This window comes from Aspergillus flavus, chromosome 4, assembly GCF_009017415.1.
Source record: "Aspergillus flavus chromosome 4, complete sequence".
In the NCBI taxonomy this organism is placed as follows: Eukaryota; Fungi; Ascomycota; class Eurotiomycetes; order Eurotiales; family Aspergillaceae; genus Aspergillus; species Aspergillus flavus.
Window position 1 is genome coordinate 3,870,405 of NC_092405.1, and position 11,972 is coordinate 3,882,376.

The window sequence follows — 11,972 nt, forward strand, 5'->3', positions numbered from 1 at the left end:
TGGACTGTTTTGATACTCTTTGAATACTGTTGCAAAGTTACATTAAGAATGTCCGCCATATTGAGTAGCACGAGGGATCTATATACAGCATTTGACTTGACTTCTTGGACTATAAAACGTAGCATGACCTCACAATTCAAGCACAAGGGATAAGGTTATTTTCGCACTGTGTCAAGAAGGCCATTCACGCTAAGTTTATATCCGGCACGGACACAGAAATCCCATCTACAGTATCGAGCCGCTTCCTTCTCGACGTCCGCCTCATTCCTTCCCGTCGGCTACTACCATCCTATGTTCTCATGCTCTTCCATTCCATCGTCAGTGCCCCAATCCCCGTAGCACACGCGCACGCAACCCCAACATAGAACGCATCAATCACAGCCGAGTTATAACCAGGCAATATCAAAGCCAACTGCTCGTCACCAACAACCTCCCGCAAAGCTGTAGCACCCACCTTTACAACATCCCCGGCATCCACACCTGCAATGCTAGCCACATTCCGCGCGAGACAGTTCGCAAAGACATTATTCGCAGCCGAAATCCACAACGCACCACCAAAGTATTGCGCAAAGAAAATCAACGAGATACCAGTCGAGACATCCTCCGGGGAAAGAACCGTCTGCGCGGCGGCAGCGGGCTGCTGCATCCCGAACCCTAACCCTAACCCAAAGCAGACCTGATAACCAATCCACTTGCTGTGGCCGGTAGTCGTGGTAAAGGTGGTCATTAGACCGGACCCGACCGCCATTAGGATAGAAGCGATGATCATGAATGGATTATAGTATCCGGATCTGGTCACTCCTGCGCCGGCAACGATGCTGCCCACCACCAGGCCGATGATCATGGGGAGTGTCATTATACCTGATTTTATGGCGCTGGCGTCCTTGATTACTTGGAACCAGATTGGGAGGTAGTATAGTATTACCATCATTGCGCCGTTGAGCGTGAACATGTACCAGAAGCCGGAGAAGATGCTGCGTTGGAGGATGATCCGGGGTGGGACTGTTCCGTTGTCTTGTTTCCATGTTTGGATGCCGATGAAGGATAGGAGGAGAATTCCTGCGATGATGAGAAGGACTATTACTCGGCTGTTGTGCCAAGCGTAGGTGGTGCCGCCCCATTGGAGCGCGAGGAGGAGACAGATCATTCCGGGTAGGAATATCGCTGTGCCGAGGGGGTCAAGCTTTGCTAGACGTTCGCGTGTTGAAATATTGCTGTGCGGGGGTTCTGGAAGCTTTAGGACTAATGCGATGATGGCTACTGTGGCGGCCCCAATGGGCAGGTTGATGTAGAAACACCATCGCCATGAGACGTTCTCCGTGAAGGCGCCGCCCATTAGGGGGGCGATGACGGATGCAATTCCAAATACAGCGCCGATGATTCCGGTGTACATGGGTCGCTTGTGTAGTGGTGCGATGTAGACGATAATGACGACGCTGCCCGACATGAGTCCGGAGGCACCTATGCCGGCGATGGCTCGTCCTACGATGAAGGCCGTTGAGGACGGTGCGGCGCCGCAGATTACCGAGCCAACTTCAAAAAGAAGTATGGCACCCAGGAAGACCCATTTAGGGGAGTAGAATGTGTAGATCCGGCCGAAGACCAGCTGGAATGAGCAGCATGTGAGCAAGTAGGCACTGCCGTACCACCCGATGTCGTTGAGGGAGTGGAAGGTATCTGTGATGCGCGGAATGGCTGTGGAAATGATCGTTCGATCCTTTGATTGTTAGTATTGCTGATAATATGAAGAGAGGGGTATTAGTGAACCCACTAGTGCTACTAGGAAGATCGCCAGGTATAACGCGATCGTGATCATGATTACCCTTGGCAATGGAGGGTATTCAGGGAGATCCTGCTGGGGATGACTCTTGTTTTCGTTTAGTTGGTCTTCCTGCATATTCGCACCAAGACCAACTGGAGAAGGTGTCTTTTCATGATCAATTGGCCGACTGTAGCTTGTTGTAGTCATCTTGAGAAGAGGTTTGTAGGTCTAGTTGAACGTACGTTCGAGTAATTGAGCATACAAAAAACTCTATGTAGAGAACATATGCAATAGACCTTACAGAAGAGTACAGACATGTCATCAATAACCCAGTAATCACTCGCTTTATAGTTTTCATTGACGCCTAAACGTGTCCAGCAAAAGATGCCAAATCAGCCATCCCGGGACTTACAACGGGATCGATCTCGGGTAGTGAAGTATCTCGGGCCCGAAATTAGAGTAAGCTAACAAACCACCAATGATATGCCATGAAATATACATATAACCTGCTCGCTATTATTCGGGTACAGCTGGAGCCTACTGATATCACATAGCTCGGCTAAAGGTGTTCCTGACCCGAATTCTTCCCCGAGCTCAAAGATGGAGAGACCGTACTATCGCCTGAGCTAAGCTAGAGCCATACCATTAGTTGCGCTTCATTCCCTACCTACCTGCGCTACACTTATTTTAACTTCTCTTTGTACGAGACTTTTCACTCGTCTTCTTTCTTCGATTCTCTTTCTTTTTGAATGAAATCTTACATTGGTAACCGCTAAAGCCATCCTCGATTTGAAAAAAAAAAAAAAAAAAAAAAAAAGCAGAAGCAATGGAGTGGCCTTTGCTCTCATCACAGAAACAGTTCCCAGAGCCTTGCCAGAAATGCTACGAAATTGCCACTTCACCAAGTCCAATTAAAACAAGACTGTCTTTTACAACCAGATACCCGGCACTCTAAATGCCGCATAGGAGTACCCCTTCTAGAGATTATGCTATATAGCTATATATTTTCCTTTCCTTATCTCTAAATATAACGTAATTGGTAAGCACCCTGCGCAGCTCTGTATTCTATATAAATCAGCCCTTTTTACTACTTGAATGTCTCAGCAACCACAGATTGTAAAGATATAACATTAAATATGCAATATAGTATACACTATATCAGCTTCATGATATTTTCTTTAAATTTTTCTTTTAACTTTACTGTATAAGTTGAGAATATCAAAAATACCGCTTTGATATTTAATACTGAGAAAAGTATTGCTTATATGAATTTCTCTGCTTTATACATTGAAGACAAGGTAGTATTATATATTAACCTCTAATGTTTATATCATTTTAACCAATGGTTAATGAGATATTCAAGTAGTAAAAAGGGCTGATTTGTATAGATTACAGAGCTGCGCAGGGTACTTGTGTGCGCAGGGTGCTTACAGATTACGTTATTTATTAATTAATTAATAATACAGTAAAATATGTTACTAATCGGATAGGAATGCTCTATAAATATATAGCTCTGCTTTATAAGTTTCTGCTTAACTAGAACTTTTTGTGGTTTAATATTTCTTGTGCCTTGCAGAGATATTCCTCAAAATACCTCTTTGTGTAGCGATTTAGTAGCCAATCTACCAGCCATCCAGCGCTTCTTCCCCCAATGATACCTCTAAGACAAAGGGTACGTTGCGCATTGTACCTGTTTACAGAGCAGTCAAGCCAGAGAGCTTGATAAATAATATGTCACCGTTAGAACTTAGACCCTAGAGCAGGCTCCCGGGAACAAACATGGCATGCATAAATGATAATATCGCCGGGAATAGGATAGCCACCTACCGTAGTATCTCAGAAAGACTCTGATGCGTGCTTGGTGATAATGAGATTTGCAGTGTCTGAAGATATTGCTCTCGACTCGGAGCCGATAAAGCTTCTGCAGTGAACATGGTTTCCGGGAAAGTGGAGAGAGTGTTATAACACGTCTCGAGTTGAGAATACCCAGGGATAAAGAAACATGCTCTCCAGCTAACGAATTCCACTAGCATAACTACTGGAGAATTACTGGGAAGTGTAGATTAGCCTTCCCGAGAAATATACACGTGATTATAATTATTTTAGTAAATTTTTTAATTGGTTAGTTAGACGCACTATATCTCATTATAAGGAATTTTGTATGGGAGACTGAGCAGATTATTGAAAGTTCCCTATATCGAGGTTTTCTGCAATTTTGTATGGGAAACGATAGGAGACAGCCTAGTAGATTGCTTATATCGAGATATTGCTTATAAAGAGGTTTTACTGTAGTCTAATTTTCTTGGCTGGCACGCCGGGGGAAATTGAGCTCGGGAATGCAAAGCCGATAGGGTTGATTCGAGCCACGATTTACCCCTCCATTCTTTCTACAATTTGGCGATTGCTCCTAATGCACGTTTCCCTCCAACCAAAGACTACTACCTGTCAACCGTACCGAGATATCGAGGAAATACTAGCATTAGCATATCTGCAGTCTCAAAAAATTAATCTCCGCTACCTCAGCCAGCCATAGGAAGGGGTGACCAATCGAGTGACTCTAACATCACAACCCTAGACTACTATAGGTAGTGCGCTGCGACGGGTCATATGCAATGCACGAACAACACACTGATCGACAATTCTTCCAATCTCGGAATTGGATATTGGTAGACAGGTTATAGACTACCATCGCTCAGGTGACCACAATGAAACCTCCAATGATTAATTTGCTTTGGGTAGGAATGAGGGAGAAATCGGCAAAGCTCGATGTCTCCGGCCTTTGCAGCGAATATCGGTGAGACCTCTATGTGGATTACTGCACAAGTCATCACGCAGCTGTGATGAATGCCGCCGATCTGTCATCGCACTGGCCCCAGACTGTCCAAAATAAAGCATTCCTATGGCTGCGATTTACGACATCAATGCATTGCTTTCGTCACACCGGAACTGCGGAATCTACTGATGCATATGATGACTCAATTCAGAGACCCTAGGATGGGAAACCACAAAAGCAAAAATAGGGGAAGACAGAAAGAGAACCCGAGGTGATTGATTTCCAATGTTAAAATGGTCTGTCCCCACGTATAAATACTGAGTAAGTCTCCTATCCAAAGGGGCCATACTACTGCATCGCCACGCTTGTAACCTTTCTTTCTCTGGTACACTTGCTTATTTTTTCACCCTCTTACAAACTCACTTACAATGGGTAATTGGAAAATACAACTGCCGGAATCGACCTCAAAGGATCATGTCTTGGGTACCATAAGCTCTGGCCTACCCAAGTATTATGCTGGAGAACCCAGGGTTAATTTGGGACATTTCAGCCCTTCCTTGCAAAACAGTCTGAAACGAGTGATTGAGCAAAGCTATCAAGCGGAAGCCGATGAAAAACCTTCAGCTGATGACATCAGTCGTGCTTACGACATTCTGTCTAAATACCTCGCCGCATACCTGATGGGCCAGTCGTCAGACGACAGTGTAACCCACTGGGTTGTGTCCCAGTTCCCTCGTCATCAAACCCAGCCATTGCAGTCGATTTTCCACAACAAGGTTAGTGCGGTATCTTCTATATATCAAACCGCATTCTTAGTTGTCTAGATTGGTTTTACTAAGTCCGACCTCTCAGATACCTGTCGATGAAGCCATTGCAGCGCTCTTGAAAAACCACGATCAGTCGCAAACTCCCGAAGCTAGGTATCACGCCGAGAGTTTGAATAGGGCTCGCGGGTTGTTCGCTTCGTTGCTAGAGATTACAACAGTGGACAATATCAATATATTCGGCAATGCTTTACGGCAATCGAATTGGGGTCTACTCGAGATGACACATGTCAGTTACCATCTCAAGAAACTTAGACAAGCCGGCACTTTCGACGACGCATTAGTGTCAGGTTTTTATAAGGTGTTCAACGCGGACCGTACGTGGATGATACACGACTTCACAAAGTATTGGGGAAGGGTTGATATGGTCAAGTTCTCCCAAGAATATAAGAAACCTGATTTGGCATTGAATATCATCAAGGCAATGGGAGATGCAGGTGTTGTGCGTGATGGGCTCTACCGTGCCCTGTTTTGAGACTTCCAGATTGCTGGAAACCCCCGAGCGGTGTCACTGTTGTTTAACTAATCGTTGATTCTGTCCCGTTGGGCATATCCAACTGATATTAGGCTTGCTTGAATACAAATTCTGTAGTTCAATCAAATTGGCACATTAATTATCCTGTTTCAAAGTAGAACTTCTCCCCCACTCCTGCGAGCGCGCCAAAGCCCTATACCTAATGGAAAGTGGCCAGTCATGACGTGCGGCATCCTCCTTCGATAGTCCTTAGATCGTGGGCACAAAATGGTCCCATGTTATATTTGCATAAGTTTGAAGCAATTACTATAGCACTGGGATTTGCTGTGGCCGGATATGTCTTGCGACTGATGCTGTTGTTTCACCCGATCCTACAGAACTGATTGGGGAAGGCGAATGGGTTAGTTCCCTTTATCAATGTAAATTAAGATGTATCGAACATCATCTTTTGCTTTTTCCCGAGACGCTGGCTATGCTATGAATGATGGTGCTCTTACATCTCTATGAATATCCATCTGATGTGAGCATTGGATGTCATAAAGACCCCAAAGATAACCAAAACCCAAGAAGCTCTGTGTCATTCTAGAGCCCAGGCATAGACTTGTTCGACTTTCAATGCAAATACTGAAGCATTTCGGTAATTTGTCATTACTCACACCCTCAGCATCTGGTAGAAGTTGCTAAGGTATTTAGTTGATTTTTGAGAGCCGAACCAAGGTGCCAATGCTGATTCTCATCCGTGATTTTTATAGACGTGAGACTTGGTAATGTTGGGCGGGTGTATGATCAACTTGGATCAGTTCCAGGGCATGCATGGAAGGATCTTTAGAGGGATCGGGTTTTAGCCTGATTAGTTAGATAGGTATCGCCTTGGCATTCTGTTATTGAGTCCATCGACTGTTTCCATTCCTGAATTACTCCGTAGTATCTCCGGCCATGGATATTCTACATCGTACGTTAAAATCCCACAATTCTGGACTATAGGATTAGGAACCCTCAAAGCGAGGCCGGAGATTAACAGATAGCTCGTTTGACAGTCGGTAAAATTTGTGCCTATCATTCCTCCACATGGGTTGACATTCTGCAGCGATTCTTCACTGACATCATGGTTTAGTTGGTCTTAATTTAGCCGGAGATATTAATGGACTAGGGCCAAGACACTACGGACCATCCGATCCTTCCACGTGCAGGAAACATGCCCTGAAGAATAGTAGTCTAAGGCCTTAGTATGGAATACTACTGCATTAGGCGCATGCTCGTCACCAACGGCAGTTCTGCTACGGTCGACATAGATTAAACCGTCGGAGTGCCCCTTTTCTTCTTCCGAACGACGATCCCCGACATGCAAGTACATAAGACCGACGATCACTCCTCTTTTTCTTCACTTGCGACCTGACACTTTTCCTTACACGCAAAAGGATAAGATAAATCAAAGAAAATAGGGAAGAAAATGCGCTCCATCGCGTATCTCGCCAGCGGTCTTCCGGTCGCTTTGGCAGCCACCTCCGGCCAATTCGATGTTCTCTCTTTCAACGTCGCGGGTCTTCCGGCTATCCTCAACGGCAACGAAGTGCCCGGCGATAAAACCAATAACTCCAAAGCAATTGGTGCTAAGTTCGCCGAATACGATTATGATGTGATCCATGTACAAGAGGACTTCAACTACCATGCCTACATATACGAAACCGACGACCATCCTTATCGCACCGCCACTTCCGGAGGTGCGGGTATCGGATCAGGGTTGAACACGCTTGCCAACTACCCCTGGGTGGACTTTGAGCGCGTCAAGTGGGAAACATGCTCTGACGCCTCGGGTTCTGATTGTTTGACTCCTAAGGGGTTTACCACGATGCGCGTGCGCTTTGACGAGGGCGTCTACGTCGACTTTTACAATTTGCATACGGATGCCGGGTATGGACTTTCCAACTTCAAAAATTACATACCTCGATACTGATATGTCCTAGTTCTGAGACAGACGATGTCACAGCGCGCAGTGCCAATTTGCAGCAGGTGGCCGATTACATTGGGAACAATTCCGCGGGCAATGCGGTTCTGGTCTTTGGCGATACTAATGCGCGATACACTTCCTCTGGCGAGAATATTCGTGTGTTCGGGACCGAGCAGAACATGACGAACCCTTGGGTAGAGCTTATCCTGAATGGTGTCGAGCCTACGGAGGGGACCGATCCCTGGATGTGCGACAACCCGACGACGAACAACACCTGCGAGACGGTTGACAAGATCTTGTAAGCGGCATTCGGGTTAATGTGTGGTTGGGGTATAGCTAATATGTAATATAGTTATCGGGGAAGCCGTTCGATCGAGTTGAGTGCGACTTTCTGGAGCTACGTTGGAACCAAGTTCGAACTCGATGGACACATTCTCTCTGACCATAACCCTGTTACGTCTAATTTTACATGGACTTTGTCTGATTCAGTACGCCAGAGTGATCTTTTCGGTGGACCTCACGGGTATGTATTATCCTCGGTACCCGTAGATTGACTTTACACTAAGCCAAGTATCACAGAACCTGGTTCAACGATCTCTCATCCGTCCCCTCATCTTCAACAGGACAGAATAAACCAAGCAAGATCACCCTTCGGGGCGAAAACCGCGTGGACAGTGTCGGCTTGGCTTTGACTTCGGGCCAGAACTACACCCACGGAGGAACAGGCGGCACTGCATCTGAACTTACCTTGGCCGAAGACGAATACTGGACTCAGGCAAAGCTCTGCCAGGATAAATACGACGATCATACTCGCATCTTCTACCTGCTGGCGACGACTAGCGCTGGCAATACTGTCAGTACCGGGAAGACGACGAGCGACTGCAAGGAATTTACTGCGCCGGATTCGTGGCAGATTGTTGGGTTCTATGGACGGGATGGCGATGAGGTGGATGAGTTGGGTTTTATTTATGCGCCGCAGTGAGGTGGGGTGGTGCTATGGAGGGAATTATCATTCCTTGTATATAGTGTGCGATCTATTCTAAAGCTTGTGCGAGGTATATAGAAGAATCCTGAGTGAGTTCTTGGAGCGCCACTTCCATGACGCTTTTCAAGGACGAGTTCCATCCACAAACAAGGATACAAGATAACCTCAAATTACCGGGAGGATTTCAACGCCATCCTTTTAAAACGCAGGATAAATGTTGCTGTAATTGGGGATACCAGGTCATATTGAACAAAGGAATTGAGTTTGACAGTGATTGGTCTAAATTTTCATTTTTCTGTTGGATATTGTGGTCTGGGCTTGAGGATTGTCTTGAACGAGACGCACTGAGAGGCTTGGTTTCCAAGAATTCCGATTATATCGAAACCAATGTGCTCCTTACAGCGTCACTTTTCGGCGGTTTGAGACGTGACACTTATCGCCGAATGTTGCCAAACGCAAGAAAGCCTTCACTTGCAAAGACTTGACGGAAGATACTTTTCAATAAAACACATAACCTCTGGTAAATTAAAGCTAGAGGCTCCCTTCAGTGCGCCTGTTTGGTGATTACCTCTTTGCTCTTTGACACAGTTTGCTGGTTTGCATCGCATAAAAAATAAAGCTAGTTGCGAATAGTAAACCACTATGGAACGTTGCATATGTCTTTTGCGTTGTAAAATGCATTATTTCCATTGGGCACGTACAGCGCTAAGTGTTTCAGCTCTCTCCACAAATACATGGGACGTCATCAGACGCCATCTGATTTTATATAACACCACCTGAATGACCCTCACGGTACGGCCTTCAAGATAACGCCAGTGGTATTCCTCTGCTGACATTAAAAACCCGCAAAAAATGGAGGGAAATGCCCCTCGTGTTAGTCGATGCCAGTGACAGCGAGCACCCTATGTCCCACCAGGGAAAGTTCGACGATGAAATCTGATCATACAAGGTAGGTATTCAGCCAAAGGGAGCACCCAAATCACTAATCGAACTAGACGGAACAGATCCCTACCAGAAGCGCCCCAGCTCCCTTTCGAAGGTATTTCAATGAATGGCATACTTTACCTCACCGGACTAGCAACATTGCATCTAATTCAGGAAAGGTCTCAAAGGGTTCAGCCTAAGCCTCTGGAAGAAGTGGACAAAGTGATGAAAGACTTCTTTGGCGAGGGTCCTGATGCCGCGTCTGTTAAACTCGAGAGCCTTCGAAAATCTGTGTTGAGAGGAGAAGCACATATTCTGTGGGGTGATCTAGCTCCTTTTTCCATGCGACCACTTATTGCCAGCATAACACTGTGGTATTCTTGCAAGCTTGATGCCTCCCTTGTCCTTCTACTCGCCTCGTCTCCAGAGCCAGACTCTATGTTTGAGGCACTCAAGTTCCTATCTAAATCTATAGGCGGGCTTCCTACTATGGCAGACATTCTCAAAACCCCATCAACCGACCTCCCGAAACGGTTCGCGCAAGCAATAAAAAGCAGCGATTGATGGGAAGATCGGCAAAGTGACAATGCTAGGGGTTAATCTTGTTGATGTGGAGATGCTTGAGCGTGGGGAAAAGATGAGCCGCGATATGAACTATCCATCGTTTGCCCATTCCTTTGTCATAGCTATAGCGAGAGAAGGCTTCCGTATCTACCAATCATGGGGAGAGCATGGATATCGCCTGGATCAGTATTTGATGAGAAGGGGTTCTAGACTCCAGCCTTGGGAGGATGTAAAGACTTTTCTTAAGAACTTTCAGAAGCTTTGTCGCTTTCAGGTGTGTGGTTTATTTTGCTGGTAGCTTCTCTGGAAGGAGTCTGACAATGTATAGGACAATTGGACCGACGAATTGAATATTGCCTGTAAACAGTGTTTTAGAGATGGATATCAAGTCGATATGTGGCCGAGGAAAGTTGCAGCCTCTAATTGTCCGGCCCTACCGACCTTGGGTGCGAATATTTGAGATCAATGATGTGAAGATGGAAAAAATCGAGAAGTTCATTTGAGAAGGATGGTATTGAAGAAATGAGTTGCACCCCTGGAATGAGGGGTGTCTCTTTGGAAAACGCGAAAGAGAAGGTCGTGTTATGTTATTTTCCAGCGCATTAAAAGTTAGAATGAAGATTAATCTTCGAAAATATGTCCTGTCAAAATTGTCAGCACCGTGGAAGCGTGACTCCTCAGTGAAAGGCGACCCTCCTACCAGCATCCCACACTACATCCATGTCTCCCTACCTCGCGGCGTTGTCGCTCTCGTCCTAACTTCATGTTCTTCTTCGCTAGTTCAGGATACCCCCTCACTCCTGTACATCTAGCTGTTGGCTCTGAGTTCGTAGCCGTGTAGTTGCTGTTATCAGCTCCGCCTGCACGAACAAAGAAGAACGAAAGATGAGGAACGAGAGTAGGACGAGGAAGAGAAAAAGGGGACGGAAAAAGCGAAGTAAATCGTATCCAAATATCTGTTCCATTAGATAGAGATGTTAGAATAATGTGAATGACATAGCTCAAAAGATATGTGGCTTGCCTATAACGCAGCAATGGGCTATATCGTATAGGTAGCACCTTGCTTGGATTCTCAATGCTAAGAAAATTGACCAAAATATGGAAAACGCTGACAAAATCATACGTTTTAGCGAAATTGATGGCATGAAGTATTCAGTTGGGCATTACGGCCGAACAAGAAAAGGAGCTAGCATGTCTTGATTACTCGATAATGTAAATGATGCTATAAAGATATGCTACAGGTCCATTTTTATCCTCTCAATCCTGAACTCACAAGTGCCGGCTCAATATTGAGATTGCGTGACCGTTCGATACATCCCCTAATGTGGCAGAAGCCACACTGCCCTATAAATAGACCACTTAGGGCTCACTACGAGATAAAGATATCCATTAGTAAAACCCTTGGGGAGAGAATAAAACTTATCAATGCTGTGTCATTCGTGCCGCCGTGTTCCCTCTCAACTAGAAAGGCAATTTCGACATTCTTCTAAGCTTGTCCTATAATACGCCCAACGTACCACTCGAAGAAGTGACGAATGCTCGTTTCCTTTGCTGCGAAATCATTTCATTGTCTTCTATCTTACCTATATAGAGGCTAAAACTGGGCAATGGGGCAATAGCACCAGTTCAAATCAAATAATTCAAAGTTGAAATATGTTCTGTACTCACGAGCTTTATGTATGACCATATCCATATATCATTATGAATCCAACGATGG

The 11,972-nt window shown here is 45.5% G+C and overlaps 5 protein-coding genes across 5 annotated transcripts; 4 read left to right on the top strand and 1 right to left on the bottom strand.

Moving 5' to 3' along the window:
- Nucleotides 1-35: 35 nt before the first annotated feature.
- On the bottom strand, nucleotides 36-2,000 carry F9C07_2283932 (putative efflux pump antibiotic resistance protein). Its single transcript, XM_041292310.2, has 2 exons — nucleotides 1,772-2,000; nucleotides 36-1,717 (listed from the first exon to the last, which is right to left on the bottom strand). The coding sequence occupies exons 1-2, from the start codon at nucleotides 1,967-1,969 to the stop codon at nucleotides 290-292; spliced, it is 1,626 nt and encodes a 541-aa protein (XP_041146715.1). The 5' UTR covers nucleotides 1,970-2,000; the 3' UTR covers nucleotides 36-289.
- Nucleotides 2,001-4,963: 2,963 nt separating this feature from the next.
- Nucleotides 4,964-5,834, top strand: F9C07_10448 (uncharacterized protein; the record flags this gene model as incomplete). The annotated part of the gene is made up of 2 exons (XM_041292320.1): nucleotides 4,964-5,311; nucleotides 5,388-5,834. 2 exons carry the CDS (start codon nucleotides 4,964-4,966, stop codon nucleotides 5,832-5,834), a joined length of 795 nt encoding a protein of 264 aa, XP_041146716.1.
- Nucleotides 5,835-6,778: 944 nt separating this feature from the next.
- F9C07_2283934 (endonuclease/exonuclease/phosphatase family protein) lies at nucleotides 6,779-9,275 on the top strand. The gene is made up of 4 exons (XM_041286062.2): nucleotides 6,779-7,745; nucleotides 7,799-8,080; nucleotides 8,135-8,305; nucleotides 8,362-9,275. The coding sequence occupies exons 1-4, from the start codon at nucleotides 7,285-7,287 to the stop codon at nucleotides 8,762-8,764; spliced, it is 1,317 nt and encodes a 438-aa protein (XP_041146717.2). The 5' UTR covers nucleotides 6,779-7,284; the 3' UTR covers nucleotides 8,765-9,275.
- A 421-nt stretch (nucleotides 9,276-9,696) lies between these two features.
- Nucleotides 9,697-10,479, top strand: F9C07_2257478 (uncharacterized protein; the record flags this gene model as incomplete). Its single annotated transcript, XM_071510128.1, has 2 exons — nucleotides 9,697-9,716; nucleotides 9,772-10,479. The coding sequence occupies 2 exons, from the start codon at nucleotides 9,697-9,699 to the stop codon at nucleotides 10,253-10,255; spliced, it is 504 nt and encodes a 167-aa protein (XP_071366657.1). The 3' UTR covers nucleotides 10,256-10,479.
- F9C07_2283935 (uncharacterized protein) lies at nucleotides 9,866-10,702 on the top strand (the record flags this gene model as incomplete). The annotated part of the gene is made up of 2 exons (XM_071510664.1): nucleotides 9,866-10,529; nucleotides 10,584-10,702. Coding segments are annotated over exons 1-2 (369 nt in total), but the record flags the coding sequence as incomplete, so codon positions are not given.
- Between the last annotated feature and the right edge of the window lie 1,270 nt (nucleotides 10,703-11,972).

What these genes read in the sequence shown, in the direction of transcription:
- F9C07_2283934 (XM_041286062.2), top strand. Translation starts at nt 7,285, where the DNA reads ATGCGCTCCATCGCGTATCTCGCCAGCGGTCTTCCGGTCGCTTTGGCA. An exon ending in AATTTGCATACGGATGCCGG is followed by an intron (nt 7,746 to 7,798) that starts GTATGGACTTTC and finishes GATATGTCCTAG; the next exon opens with TTCTGAGACAGACGATGTCA. An exon ending in CTTTTCGGTGGACCTCACGG is followed by an intron (nt 8,306 to 8,361) that starts GTATGTATTATC and finishes CAAGTATCACAG; the next exon opens with AACCTGGTTCAACGATCTCT.
- F9C07_2283932 (XM_041292310.2), bottom strand. Translation starts at nt 1,969, where the DNA reads ATGACTACAACAAGCTACAGTCGGCCAATTGATCATGAAAAGACACCT. An exon ending in CGATCTTCCTAGTAGCACTA is followed by an intron (nt 1,718 to 1,771) that starts GTGGGTTCACTA and finishes TAACAATCAAAG; the next exon opens with GATCGAACGATCATTTCCAC.